The 14,081-nt window shown below is 40.0% G+C and overlaps 1 protein-coding gene across 3 annotated transcripts in view; it reads right to left on the bottom strand.

Annotated features, from left to right (window-relative positions):
* LOC126284212 (protein argonaute-2-like) overlaps window positions 1-14,081 on the bottom strand; it is a 210,182-nt gene that overhangs the window by 47,247 nt on the left and 148,854 nt on the right. For all 3 annotated transcript variants that reach the window (XM_049982981.1, XM_049982980.1, XM_049982979.1), the window contains exons 14-16: window positions 10,686-10,805; window positions 2,647-2,765; window positions 2,373-2,557 (exon numbers count right to left, since the gene is read on the bottom strand). In XM_049982981.1, the coding sequence (XP_049838938.1) occupies window positions 2,373-2,557; window positions 2,647-2,765; window positions 10,686-10,805 (424 nt within the window). The remainder of the gene's footprint in view (window positions 1-2,372; window positions 2,558-2,646; window positions 2,766-10,685; window positions 10,806-14,081) is intronic.

A 14,081-nucleotide genomic window follows, 5' to 3' on the forward strand; every position in this document is an offset into this window, starting at 1 on the left:
TCGATGAAATATAGTGTGTTTGATGGCCCTAGCTATGCCAAAGTCACCAGTGAAAACTGCATAAAAATCCATCTGGTAGTTTTGGAGATTAGTATGTTCAAAGAAAGACACAAAAACACAATGGTTATATTGATTTATTATTAGTATATATTTTAAATAAAGCCAGCCTCCTCTGTGTAACTGTAATAATATGCTAGCACTCTGGTAAGTTCACATATTAAGTTATTAATAATTACTGAAACTGTTTTGAGCATTGCATCAGATGTATTCGCAATTCCAAATATGGACAACAATCAGCTGTATAATAGAATGATGACAATGAAAATTTTGCCCGACTGGGACCAACGCGGATTTCCTGTTTGTCATGAATAGTCACCTTACCATTTGGCTACCTTAGCACGGCTCACAGCCGGACCCAAATTTCCATGTGTTGTCAACCATGCGACTACAGCATGTACTTTTACATCTATTTTGTGCATTCTGTACAGGGGAGACATTTTAATTTAAAGTCGCTTGCCCAGTGTCGGTGGATAAATACGATATTGCAGTGAATGTGTTATTAAAAATTATGCATGCATGTCCGAAGGAACTTAGCATCGTAATTCAGAATAACACAAGCACTGCTATATTGTGTTTTGAGAATTTGTTTATTCAGTAAATGGCTAATGTACAATTTGTGTAAACTGCTGTGCGTACCATACCTCAGGTATGTCAGCTGTTACTGACAGACATTAAGACGTTTCACAGAGCCTATATGAGGTGCTATCCCAAAGTTTCGGGACTGGTAGTACCATCTGTTTAAAACCTTACCTTTGGACTAATGGTCACCATGGTCAAGGACATGTGACAGGGCGCGTTGTTTTGATGCAGTAGTCAGTCCCTTGACACCAAAGTTCAGGCCCTCATTGCCGCACGTTTTCATGGAGCCGTCACAAAACATCACAGTAGTACACAGAATTCACTGTTTGGTTGGGTGGGATGAATGCTTTGTGCACAATTCCCTTGGTATCAAAGAAATCGATTATTGTGCTCTTCACCTGTCTCACTTTTATGGATCTCTGAGAGTGCGGGCTCTTCCACTGTGACAATTGTTGCTTTGTCTACGGTTCATAAATGCAAATCCAGTTCTTGTCACCGGTGATAACCCCTTGACAAGAAGGTTGGATCACCAGATGCGGTCTGACGAAAGTCCGTGCATACTTCAACATGCTGTGCCTCCTGATCGGCAGTCAAGATCCTTGGCACAAATTTTGTGATGACACGATGCATGCCCAATTTATCAGTCAACATTCGTTGACATGTCCCACAACCAATACCCACTTCATCAGAAAGTCTCTAAAGGTAAGACGTCGATCTGCACGAACAAATTGTTTAAGTTTGGCAACAATAACTGGCATTCTGCGGCTATCGGGCCTTCTGGTGTGAGGATCATCTTCAGTATCTGTATGGCCGGCCCGAAAATTTTGGATTCCACCTCGTATGTATGCTGTAACTACATATGTATTCACATTTTATATAAATATGATGGAAGCTTGTTTCGTTTATTGCTCTGACAGTACAATTTTTACCTATGCTGACTTTGTGTGATTAAAAATTGTATGTACTCAGTTATTTGACTGGGTTTATTATGTGTAAATACATGTTCTAATGCCTCTAGGTTTTTAGGTCTGAAGACGGTCATTGCCGACTGAAATTAATAACCTGGTATAAAGTTCTGTGATCCATAACTAGAATAAATACATAATTACAAATGTGTTACAATATGTGTGTCATAATTTATAAGTCCTTTGACTGCCCTGCCTGTCAAACATCCAAACCACCAACTGAACAGTATTTTTTTAAAAGTTTTTATTTTTTTAACCAATTTTTATTTTGTTCTACAATTATGCAGATATACTCAAATGAGCCACTAGCATATGGGGTGTAGCAGTACTCCTATTGGTAACTGTTTCACCCTGGCCACTACCCCCCTCCTCCTCCTCCTCCTCCTCCTCCTCCTCCTCTGCACCATCCTCATTATGCAGCCTGTTGAGCAGACATTCCACCCAACAGGTGCCCAGAGTTTACAGTCACAGAGTAAAGACAGCACTTGCTAATCCCCAAAAATGGAAGTGGCAAAGGGTTAAAGCTAAGGATGAACGACCCCCCCCCCCCCCCCCCCAACTGCTCTTCGTTCGGAGAGATCTGAGATGTACAAGTGCAAGGCATTGAGTCACAGTCTTCTGGGAATAAGTAATTTGTGAATCTTAATTTTTGCAACTTCTAACAGCTGACATCAATAAGCCTACATGAGGGTGAGCTTTGATAACATTAACTGTAAATACTGAGCTTTAAGGCATTGGAAATACCAGATGGCATTACTTCACACTTACAGTAGACACCACGTTTGTCGTCAATAACCACGACGGCGAGTTCCGTTCCAGACTTTTTACAATCTAAAAGGAGGCCGTACAATTTGGAAGCAGGATCTCTTCTATCCATTACCAATAAATTTTGTGGTCTATCGATCGACATTCCCAATGAACTTCCCACAGACGTCATCAGGTTAGCAAATGACCTTTAAAGAGAGAGAGCGAGAGACACCATGAATACATGAATTAAAAAAACTACACTTTGTAAAGATTTGTTTCACTGCAAAACAATTACCACAGTTCATCGACTCTGATGTTTACGCCAAAATTTATGATAACCCAATTCCTCAGCGGAGTGCTCCTCAGGAAATGTTCAGCTCGCCACACGCCTCTCCTCGGTTGGACTTCTTTTTGCTAAAATGTGAGCAGAAAACGACTAATTTAGGCAAGTTTTTGTTTTGTTTTCATAACAGCAATGGAGTAGAAAAGCAAGGCAATATCTCTGCAAATGGAATGAGACTAAGGCTGATAACAGAATAGTTTATAAGAACAGAGTAAGTTGGTATGTCATTTAAAAATATTTTTTAAGAACCTACTAAAAATATTTTTGCATCTAACTGAAGGTTTTCAGGGCTTGTGGAGAAGTACAAACAAGGCTTACACTATAAACTACCACACAAGATATAAAAAGTAGTGTTTGCAGAAATACACTTCTCACACAAAATCCAAAATTGATAAGCCTAATAATGGTGACATTTTCTAGTTATGCTACAGATACTCAAGTTATCTACCACAAAGACCTCCAGAATGAAATTTTCACACTGCAGCGGTGCGCGCACTTACACAAAACTTCCTTGCAGATTAAAACTGTGTTCCTGACTGGGTTCAAGTTCCTTTCTAGGACTGTTTTCTGATGCTGAGGTAACAAGACTGCCTTATATACCACCTGAAATGAGGAATATCCTACCCATTATACTGCCCGCTCCTCCCATGTCGATATTCTGCTGTCCACCAAACCTACGCAATATCCTCCTCTATTCTTGCTCCCAATCCCTTGCCTCTTAGCTCATATCCCTGCAACAGTCCTAGTTGCAATGTCTGTCCCATAGATCCTCCAACTACCACCTACTCCAGTCCTGGCAAAGGCATCACCTATGCCACCATAGATAGAGATACTTGTGGAAGCAGCCATGTGATCCACAACCTAAACTACAACCACTGTGCTGCTTTTTACGTGGGCACGATAACCAACGAGCTGTGTGTCCACATGAATGGCCACCGCCAAACTGTGGCCAAGGAGACAGCTGCACCACCCAGTCGCTGCTTCACTTTAATGGTTACTTCACAACCTGCACAATCTGGATCCTTACCAACATCGGCTTTTCTGAACTGCGCACATGAGAACTTTCCTACAACATACTTTTGTTCTCATAAATGTTTTTAGGAGGGGAGGGGGGGTTACAGATTTATAATATACCACTAGAAAACACAGTTTCCTCAAAAAGAAGGGGGAAAAATGATACGTCATGTTATTAGTTAAAATAAACTAAAAACTGAATATCTCAAACAATGCTTCAATACTTCATCAAGCCCATATAAAATGTTAATCCATTATTCATAAACAACATTCACATTTATCACTAATAGCTGGAAACTCTTGCCCTTGGCCATGATGATGAACATTGTATTGAGTACAAAATGACAAAAATTAAATAATTTTTTTATGTTTGTGCGTGTAAGCAGGACTTGCACCAAAAGTAATTGCTTTGGTTGCATGAAAGCACAGAAGAAACACAATCAACTTATTTTTTATTATAAAATGCAATTCATATTCTGTAAGGATATCAAACATACAACGGACTAATTCTAAATGACATACTAACTATGTGCAGGGGGGGGGGGGGGGGGGGGTCATCAGACCCAGTTTGGTTGGCTGGTTGGATCGTTTATAGGATGGGGGAGGGGGAGGGGGGACGGAGGGAGGGATTAGGAACAACAACAAACAGTGAGGTCATCAGTCTCATCGGATTATGTAAGGATGGAGGGAGGAAATTGCCTGTGCCCTTTCAAAGGAACCTTCCCCTTTTTTGCCTAGAGTGATTTAAGGAAATCACGGAAAATCTAAATGGGCCAGACGTGGGTTTGAACCATCACCTTCCCGAATGCGAGTTCGGTGTGCAGCTCCCAGTTTCTCTCTTACATGTTCTTTCATGTTCTCTCCCTACGAGTGCTACCAATAGTATCATTAATCCTACCATTTACTATATCGTTTATATACTGTGCTGAAACTACCAAACACTAGTTACGGCAGGGTAAAACTCTTCTCAAACCACTTCTGAAAAACCTACACAGTTGATCTCCTCCATAATTGTCTATCTTTATTGAACAAATAATTAACAGGCAGTTTTGCACAAAACTGACAGCTGTATATGCATGTTAAACAATGACTTGCTCTCGTTTTCCAACTGGCACTGCCATTGTCCTCTTGGGTGTTCCATCACTCCACTTTCTATCTAATGAATGCCTGATACTAATTCAAGTACCTTCTACCCGTAGTAGACTTCCAAACATCACACCCATTATCTTGAATAGAAATAACTGCATTTGAACATCATCTATCTTTCCCATTAATATTTTACATCCATTAATATCTGAATAACCAAGGCCAGTGTCTTTGAGGTCTGTGTTGTGGTCTTCAGTCCTGAGACTGGTTTGATGCAGCTCTCCATGCTACTCTATCCCGTGCAAACTTCTTCATCTCCCAGTACCTACATCCTTCTGAATCTGCTTAGTGTACTCATCTCTTGGTCTCCCTCTACGATTTTTACCCTTCACGTTGCCCTCCAATACTAAATTGGTGATCCCTTGATGCCTCAGGACATGTCCTACCAACTGATCCCTTCTTCTAGTCAAGTTGTACCACAAACTCCTCTTCTCCCCAATTCTATTCAATACCTCCTCATTAGTTATGTGATCTACCCATCTGATCTTCAGCATTCTTCTGTAGCACCACATTTCGAAAGTTTCTATTCTCTTCTTGTCCAAACTATTTATCCTCCATGTTTCACTTCCATACGTGGCTACACTCCATACAAATACTTTCAGAAACTACTTCCTGACATTTAAATCTATACTTTATGTTAACAAATTTCTCTTCTTCAGAAACGTTTTCCTTGCCATTGCCAGTCTACATTTTATATCCTCTCTACTTCGACCATCATCAGTTATTTTGCTCTCCAAATAGCAAAACTCCTTTACTACTTTAAGTGTCTCATTTCCTAATCTAATACCCTCAGTATCACCAGACTTTATTTGACTACATTCCATTATCCTAGTTTTTATTTTGTTGGTGTTCATCTTATATCCTCCTTTCAAGACACTATCCATTCCGTTCAACTGCTCTTTCAAGTCCTTTGCTGTCTCTGACAGAATTACAACGTCATCGACGAACCTTAAAGTTTTTATTTCTTCTCCATGGATTTTAATACCTACTCCAAACTTTTCTTTTGTTTTCTTTACTGCTTGCTCAATATACAGATTGAATAACATTGCGGAGAGGCTACAACCCTGTCTCACTCCCTTCCCAACCACTGCTTCCCTTTCATGCCCCTCAACTCTTAAAACTGCCATCTGGTTTCTGTGCAAATTGTAAATAGCCTTTCAGTCCCTGTATTTTACCCCTGCCACCTTCAGAATTTGAAGGAGTGTATTCCAGTCAACATTGTCAAAAACTTTGTCTAAGTCTACAAATGCTAGACATGTAGGTTTGCCTTTCCTTAATCTTTCTACTAAGATAAGTCATAATGTCAGTATAGCCTCACATGTTCAAACATCTCTACGGAATCTTCCCTGAGGTTGGCTTCTGCCAGTTTTTTCATTTGTCTGTAAAGAATTCGCGTTAGTATTTTGCAGCTGTGGCTTATTAAACTGCTTTCTTTGGTATTGGAATTCTTATATTCTTCTCGAAGTCTGAGGGAATTTCACCTGTCTCATACATCTTGCTCACCAGATGGTAGAGTTTTGTTAGGACTGTCCCAAGGCTGTCAGTTGTTCTAATGGAATGTTGTCTACTCCAGGGGCCTTGTTTCGGCTCAGGTCTTTCAGTGCTCTGTCAAACTCTTCATGCATTATCTTATCTCCAATTTCATCTTCATCTACATCCTCTTCCATTTCCATAATATTGTCCTCAACAACATCGCCCCTGTATAGACCCTCTATATACTCCTTCCACTTTTCTGCTTTCCCTTCTTTGCTTAGCTCCGGGTTTCCATCTGAGCTCTTGATATTCATGAAAGTGGTTTTCTTTCCTCCAAAGATCTCTTTAATTTTCCTGTAGGCAGTACCTATCTTACCCCTAGTGAGATAAGCCTCTACATCCTTACACTTGTCCTCTAGCCATCCCTGCTTAGCCATTTTGCACTTCCTGTCGATCTCATTTTTCAGACGTTTGTATTCCTTTTTGCCTGCTTCACTTACTGCATTTTTGTATTTTCTCCTTTCATCAATTAAATTCAGTATCTCTTCTGTTACCCAAAGATTTCTACTAGCCCTTGACTTTTTACCTGCTTGATCCTCTGCTGCCTTCACTATTTCATTCCTCAAAGCTACCCATTCTTCTTCTACTGTATTTCTTTCCCACATTCTTGTCAATTGTTCCCTTATGCTATCCCTGAAACTCTGTATAACGTTTGGTTTAGTCAGTTTATCCAGGTCCCATCTACTTAAATTTCCACCTTTCTGCAGTTTCTTCAGTTTTAATCTACAGTTCATAACCAATAGAGTGTAGTCAGAGTCGACATCTGCCCCTGGAAATGTGTTACAATTTAAAATCTGGTTCCTAAATCTCTGTCTTACCATTATATAATCTATCTGAAACCTTCTAGTATTGCCAGGGTTCTTCCATGTATACAACCTTCTTTCAATATTCTTGAACCAAGTGTTAGCTATGGTTAAGTTATGCTCCGTGCAAAATTCTACCAGGCGGCTTCCTCTTTCATTTCTTAGCCCCAATCCATATTCACCTACTACGTTTCTTTGTCTTCCTTTTCCTACTGTCGAATTCCAAATAATTTCTTTTATCTCATCATACATTTCATCAATTTCTTCATCATCTGCAGAGCTAGTTGGCATATAAACTTGTACTATTGTAGTAGGCATGGGCTTTGTGTCTATCTTGGCCACAATAATGCGTTCACTATGCTATTTGTAGTAGCTTACCCGCACTATTTTTTTATTCATAATTAAACCTACTCCTGCATTACCCCTATTTGATTTTGTGTTTATAACCCTGTATTCACCTGACCAAAAGTCTTGCTCCTTTTGCCACCGAACTTCACTAATTCCCACTATATCTAACTGTACCCTATCCATTTCCCTTTTTAAATTTTCTAACCTACCTGCCCGATTAAGGGATCTGACATTCCATGGTCCAATCCGTAGAACGCCAGTTTTCTTTCTCCTGATAACGACGTCGTCCTGAACAGTCCCCGCCCGGAGTTCCGAATGGGGGACTATTTTACCTCCGGAATATTTTACCCAAGAGGATGCCATGATCATTTAATCATACAGTAAAGCTGCTTGCCCTCGGGAAAAATTACAGCTGTAGTTTCCCCTTGCTTTCAGCCGTTCGCAGTACCACCACAGCAAGGCCGTTTTGGTTAGTGTTACAAGGCCAGATCAGTCAATCATCAAGACTGTTGCCCCTGCAACTACTGAAAAAGCTGCTGCCCGTCTTCAGGTGCCACATGTTTGTCTGGCCTCTCAACAGATACCCCTCCATTGTGGTTGCACCTACGGTAGGGCTATCTGTGTCGTTGAGGCACGCAAGCCTCCCCACCAATGACAAGGTCCATGGTTCATGGGGGGGGTTGAGCTCTGTATGCAACAAAAATTTACTGCCTTTAAAATGGTCATTATCTGAAGCAACGTGAGAAATTTCAATAATGTGAGACATTTCTTCCTCTTGTAACATTTACATACACTAGTTTAAAAAAAGTGATATCCTCAACGAAAAGACCATTTTATTCATAGCTGAGATGACAGATAGTACATCATCATAAAAGTATATGATAAATTCGGACAAAATGAAACACATGAACAGGAAGTGGTGTCAAAACAGTTACATCAATTGTTGCAAGCACCTTGCAGCACTTGTGGCAATTCGTTAATTGATCTGGATAATGAATAAGCTTATACTTATTGTCCCATATATTTTCAATTAGTAACAGATCTGGCGATCTTGCTAGCTATGTTGCAGCAACTGTATTTGGAAGTGAATTGTCCTACGGAAAAAACACATCACCTTCCTATCAAAGAAATGGAAGCAAAATGGGTACAACAACCTGTGCAAAGTGATGATCAATGGTTTCTTTACCAAACAAGAAAACCAAATGTGACTGCAAGTTGTAACTGATGATGCCCCACACCATGAAGCCTCGAGTGTTATCTGTATACAGTGGGCAAATGCACTCTGAAATACGTCACTCACCAGGTCAGCACTGTACATATGTATGTCCATCACTCACAGACAGACATTAATTTCATCACGGAAGGAAACAGAGTGTCATTCTCCTCTCCAGTCAACTCTTTCAAGACACTAGGGCAGCCATTTATGGCGGTGTTCTAGTGACAGTGGTAGCCTGAACAGAGGCACATGCCACAGGTGCAACGTGTGCCCAGATTTTGTCTGGAAGATGTTTAGTAACCCACCAATGTTCACACAATGCATGAACCTTGACATGCTTTTACACTATGCAGACATACAGTAACAGGTGTGGTAATGTTCACAAATCACTGCTAAAAGTAACAACACACCAATACACTGTGCCCAACATGTACAGGAACCTGTCTAAATATCTGTCCATCTTCGGCACACAAAGTTACACTGTTCAAACAGCTGAAGTTGTCCAACAAGAGTATGGACTATCAGTTGGGCACGGTTGCATGGAATGGCAGTTGCGAACACTGTTTACCTCTAAACACAGCAAAGTTACTAACTGCAAAGTCAAAACCGAGGTTGTACATACAGGCATCCAGAGCTCCTTCTGATCGCCAATGACTATGTCAAATGATTCACCAATGCTACAACCCCTCATAGAATGCACACATTAATCCCCATATGCCCCTTAACGCAGTCCTTTAAGCCGGGCTTTTATGTAGGTAAATAAGTTTATATGAAAACAAATGGTGTCTTTCTAAAAATCATTCCAACTGTCACTTCCTTCTTCCCTACACACTTCTTTCCCAGTATCTGTAGCTTTGTTGTGCTCCTCTCATTACTGTCTATCGTATTGTTATGTCCCTACTGTTTCCTCTTTACAATCTGACCAACAAGGAATAAAGGCCCACTACTTTTGCTTCTCTTTCTCAAAGGGCTCCTTCACCGAATGCACAAATTTGCGGGCATTGCTATGCAGTAAACTTTTCTTCTTCTGTTTCACCACTCATCATACTGGACATGATTGGAAATGAAACCAGAAGTGAATAAATACTAAAAACACTGAGAATTTAGTGAAGTACGAACTAGTCTTCTAGTTCAATAAAGTGAAACGACAGCACCGGACACATGTGAAACTCACTGTTATGTCTCCCAACATATTCGCACGTTAGTTTTACAGCAAGGTAATATGACTTGTGCTACCTGCTCAAGAACACAATATTGTCTGCTGCTTTACGCAGTTGCTTATCAGTGAAATGAGGCTACTGTGCTGTCAGTAGTGAAGGTTTCTCTCCCAAACTATAGATGCACGCTATGTTAATAATTTAAAAAAAAATGTTATGCAGGTATATGGTATTTATGAAGATACAATTCAACAAATTGTATACTAGTAATATTCCATGTTAACTTCACAAAATAATGGGAGAACATTTGTATGAACTACAGTAAGTGTACTACCACACTAAAGTTTCTATAATGTAAAAAGGATACAAAGCATTTTTTCTAAATTATCATAGAACTTGCTGGTAAAATGTACAATCAAGGAACCCTCCCTCTCCCTCCCTCTCTCTCTCTCTCTCTCTCTCTCTCTCTCTCTCTCTCTCTCTCTCTCTCTCTCTCTCTCTCTCTCTCTCTCTCTCTCTCTCTCTCTCTCTCTCTCACACACACACACACACACACACACACACACACACACACACACACACACACACACACACACGACAACAACAACAACAACAACAACAAAAGCATGCTGCAGGCTGATAAAGGTGCTAAATACAGATTAATACAATGGTTTTTGGTTTTGTGTGAATTTAACACACAAGATTTCCACTCGTGTAACATTACAACTTTGTTATGGCTCAAAATGTTATTAAAGAACTTGCAGATGAACTTACATTGTTGTATGCTATGCGTGGGGCATCCAAAATTCTTGCACTGACACTCTCGAACTGATCACTGATAACAATTCCAAATTCTTGGATACCATTATCCTTGTTGAAGTTAGCTTGATGGATCTGAGAGAAGTAAATACAATATCAACTAAATGAACTAATGGAAACATACACTGGTTTTTATGTAAATACACTTGACAGCATGTAAAAAAAAAAAAAAAAAAAACCTAGACACAGTATTTTTGTCGATTCTTCTAATAGTAGTCTAATATAAATCATATAAAGATACCACTACAGTGGCCCAGCCTAATGGATAAACTTTCACGACATTGTGGCCCCTGCATACAAAAATACTTATCACTGAAAGACTTTTCTTTTGCCAGTGATTCTCAAAAAACTTAAAGCTACAGCTTTAAGAGTATGAATGGTGGAAGATATTTTGTTTTTCTGTATCCTCTGTTTATACCGAATAATACATTTCAAAAACTCAAATATTTTAAATTCAAATTTATTGACTTTGTTGACAATTCCCATCCTTTTTGTTTATGCTCTATACGGGTATGCTGCCGGATATGAACGTCTTCACTATACAATATTTTGGTGATCCATCTAGCCTCCATCTTCAGGTGTGATCACCAAAATATCATATAGTGAAGACGTTCATATCCGGCAGCATACCTGTGAAGAGCACAAACATATAAAACACCGGGAAAATCTATGCAATCACAGTCCCCATCCTTGTTGGCACAATTTTGACAACAGGTAAGCAGACACTCGTTTTCTATCAAAAGTACGGAGTACATTTCATTCACTTAAGAGAAAACAAATGTGGCTAAGTGAATAAGTGTCAGCCTACCAATCTAAAGTCTTCGATTGCGGCCCCACCCACTCTTGGAAATTTTTGTAGCCATTTTTGCTTCATTGCACCACAGTTACATCAAACTGTAGGTTTTTCTATAACTGGCTGAGTAAGTACATCAGAAGGAAGGTGAAGGCATATATTATCCGATAGAGCTATGGCTAGTAAACCACTGCAGCATTCAGACTGACTCCAAACTGCCAACCATGTAACTTTTAAGGGGGAACAGTTGATACATATAAGAAAAAACATAAAACAAAACAAAAGAGACAGCATGTCATGACAGGACTGACTCCTCACATCTGCCCTTATAATACAATCATGTAACTGAGGTTCAGACTTCCCAAGACTATCCATAGCTGGCAAAACACAGTGCAATATCACCTTTATTAAGACTTTCCTATTTCTGATATTTACTGAGCTTTTACAGATATTGGTTATGATCAATTTCATTAAAAATTAACATATTGGGAACCACAAGTTAGTGTCTCCAGTTCCTTGAACTGTGCTCTGTAGAACCTCCTTGAGTCAATATGACAAATAATTCATGTTACACTGTTTTAGACTCAGAAAATCCTAGTTTTGCTTTGTGGACTGTTAACATATGATCCTGTATGATGATATGGAAGGAAAGTATGCCAATTTTTTTCTTCCTTTTTTCCCTCTCCCACTGATGTCTGACAATTACTGCACTGCAAATACAGATCTGCTTAGGAATTTCAAGAAATTTGTGGCAGGCTCCTCCAAAACAAATTTATCACAAAGTTGTAATACAAAGAATTTAACAGTGTCAATCTCTTCTATCTGCTTGTCATATTTTAGTCGTATACTGGGAGAAAACCTCTTACAAAGAGCCTACAGTGGAACCTTGTGGGACACCACATGCAATATATTATTGTAATTTAGTGTTAAATGCCTCCAAGAAATCAGAATATACCAGTATATTGTAATATATTGTTTTATAAATTAAGTACCAGAGATATCTCTGAAATTATTTGGAATGGCTGGTCTGATATATCCCACAGCAGCATCTACTGAACCTGACAACCCAGTGTCTTAAGTAACAATTAAAATTGTTCATTGGAATGTTTTCCTACTCTGCACATACAATTGCCTATGTATCATCTACTCCCCAACTATCTGCTTCTCCTCACCTCTGGTTCCACCAGTCTCCTCCACTACAGCCCACATTGTCTATTTTGTTACCTGATGTGACCTTTTTCCCTCACAGTACATGTGCTTTCAATATTATGTAGTATACCTCGTAATGAGCTATAACGTCACAGTTCATTCTGACTGACACAGATTTTGCTTTTTGTCTTACAAGATACCTTTACTTCTCAAGTTATCCACGAATTTTTTTTTGTAAACTTTGGCCTACCATTTGTGATGTATACGGGTCAGTCTGTTTAGTCAAGTTCGCTAATTCCATTACACACTGGAGAGCCAAAGGAACACTTACACCTGTCTCATAACATGTAGAGCCCCCTTGAGCATGTATAAGTGCAACAACGTGACATGGCCTCTACTAATGTTTGAAGTAGTGCTGGAAGGAACTGACACCATGACTCCAGCAAGGCTGTCCTCGAATTTGTTTGAATACGAAATGGTGGAGATTCTTCTGAACAGCATGTTGCAAGGCATCCCAGATAAGCTCAATAATGTTCATGTCTGGGGAGTTTGGTGGCCAGCATAGATGTTTAAACTCTGAAGAGTTTTCCTGGAGCCACTCTGGATGTGTGGGTGTGACTCTATCCTGCTGGAATAGCCTGAGTCAGTTGGAATGCACAATGGACATGAGTCACTACAGGTGATCAGACAGGATACTTAAGTATGTGTCACTTGTCAAGAGTCATATCTAGATGTATCAGAGGTCCCATGTCACTCCAACTGCACAGGTCCCACACCATTACAGAGCCTCCACCAGCTTGAACAGTCCCCTGCTGACATGCAGGATACATGGATTCATGAGGTTGTCTCCAAACCCGTACATGTCCATCCACATGATACTATCTGAGATGAGACTGATCTGACCAGGCAACGTTTCAAGTCATCAACAGTTCAATGTCTGTGTTGACAGACCCAGGCGAGGTGTAAAGCTTTGTGTCGTGCAGTCATCAAGGGTACAAGAGTAGGCCTTTGGCTCCAAAAGCCCATGTCAATGATGTTTCATTGAATGGTTCACATTCTGACACTTGTTGATGGCCCAGCATTGAAATCTGCAGCAATTTGTAGAAGTTTTGCACCTCTGTCACACTGAATGGTTCTTTTCAGTCGTCGTTGGTCCCATTCTTGGAGGATCTTTTTCCGGCCACAGTGATGTCGGAGATTTGATGTTTTACCAGATTCCTGATATTCATGGTATACTCGTGAAGTAGTTGTTCAGGAAAATCCCCACTTCATCACTACCTCGGAGACGCTGTGTCCCACTGCTTGTGCGCCGACTATAACACCATGTTCAGGTTCTCTCAAATCTTGACAACCTGGCATTGTAGCAGCAGTAATTGATCTAATAACTGCACCAGGCACTTGTTGTCTTA

Source organism: Schistocerca gregaria, chromosome 8 (assembly GCF_023897955.1).
Source record: "Schistocerca gregaria isolate iqSchGreg1 chromosome 8, iqSchGreg1.2, whole genome shotgun sequence".
NCBI classification, from domain to species: Eukaryota; Metazoa; Arthropoda; class Insecta; order Orthoptera; family Acrididae; genus Schistocerca; species Schistocerca gregaria.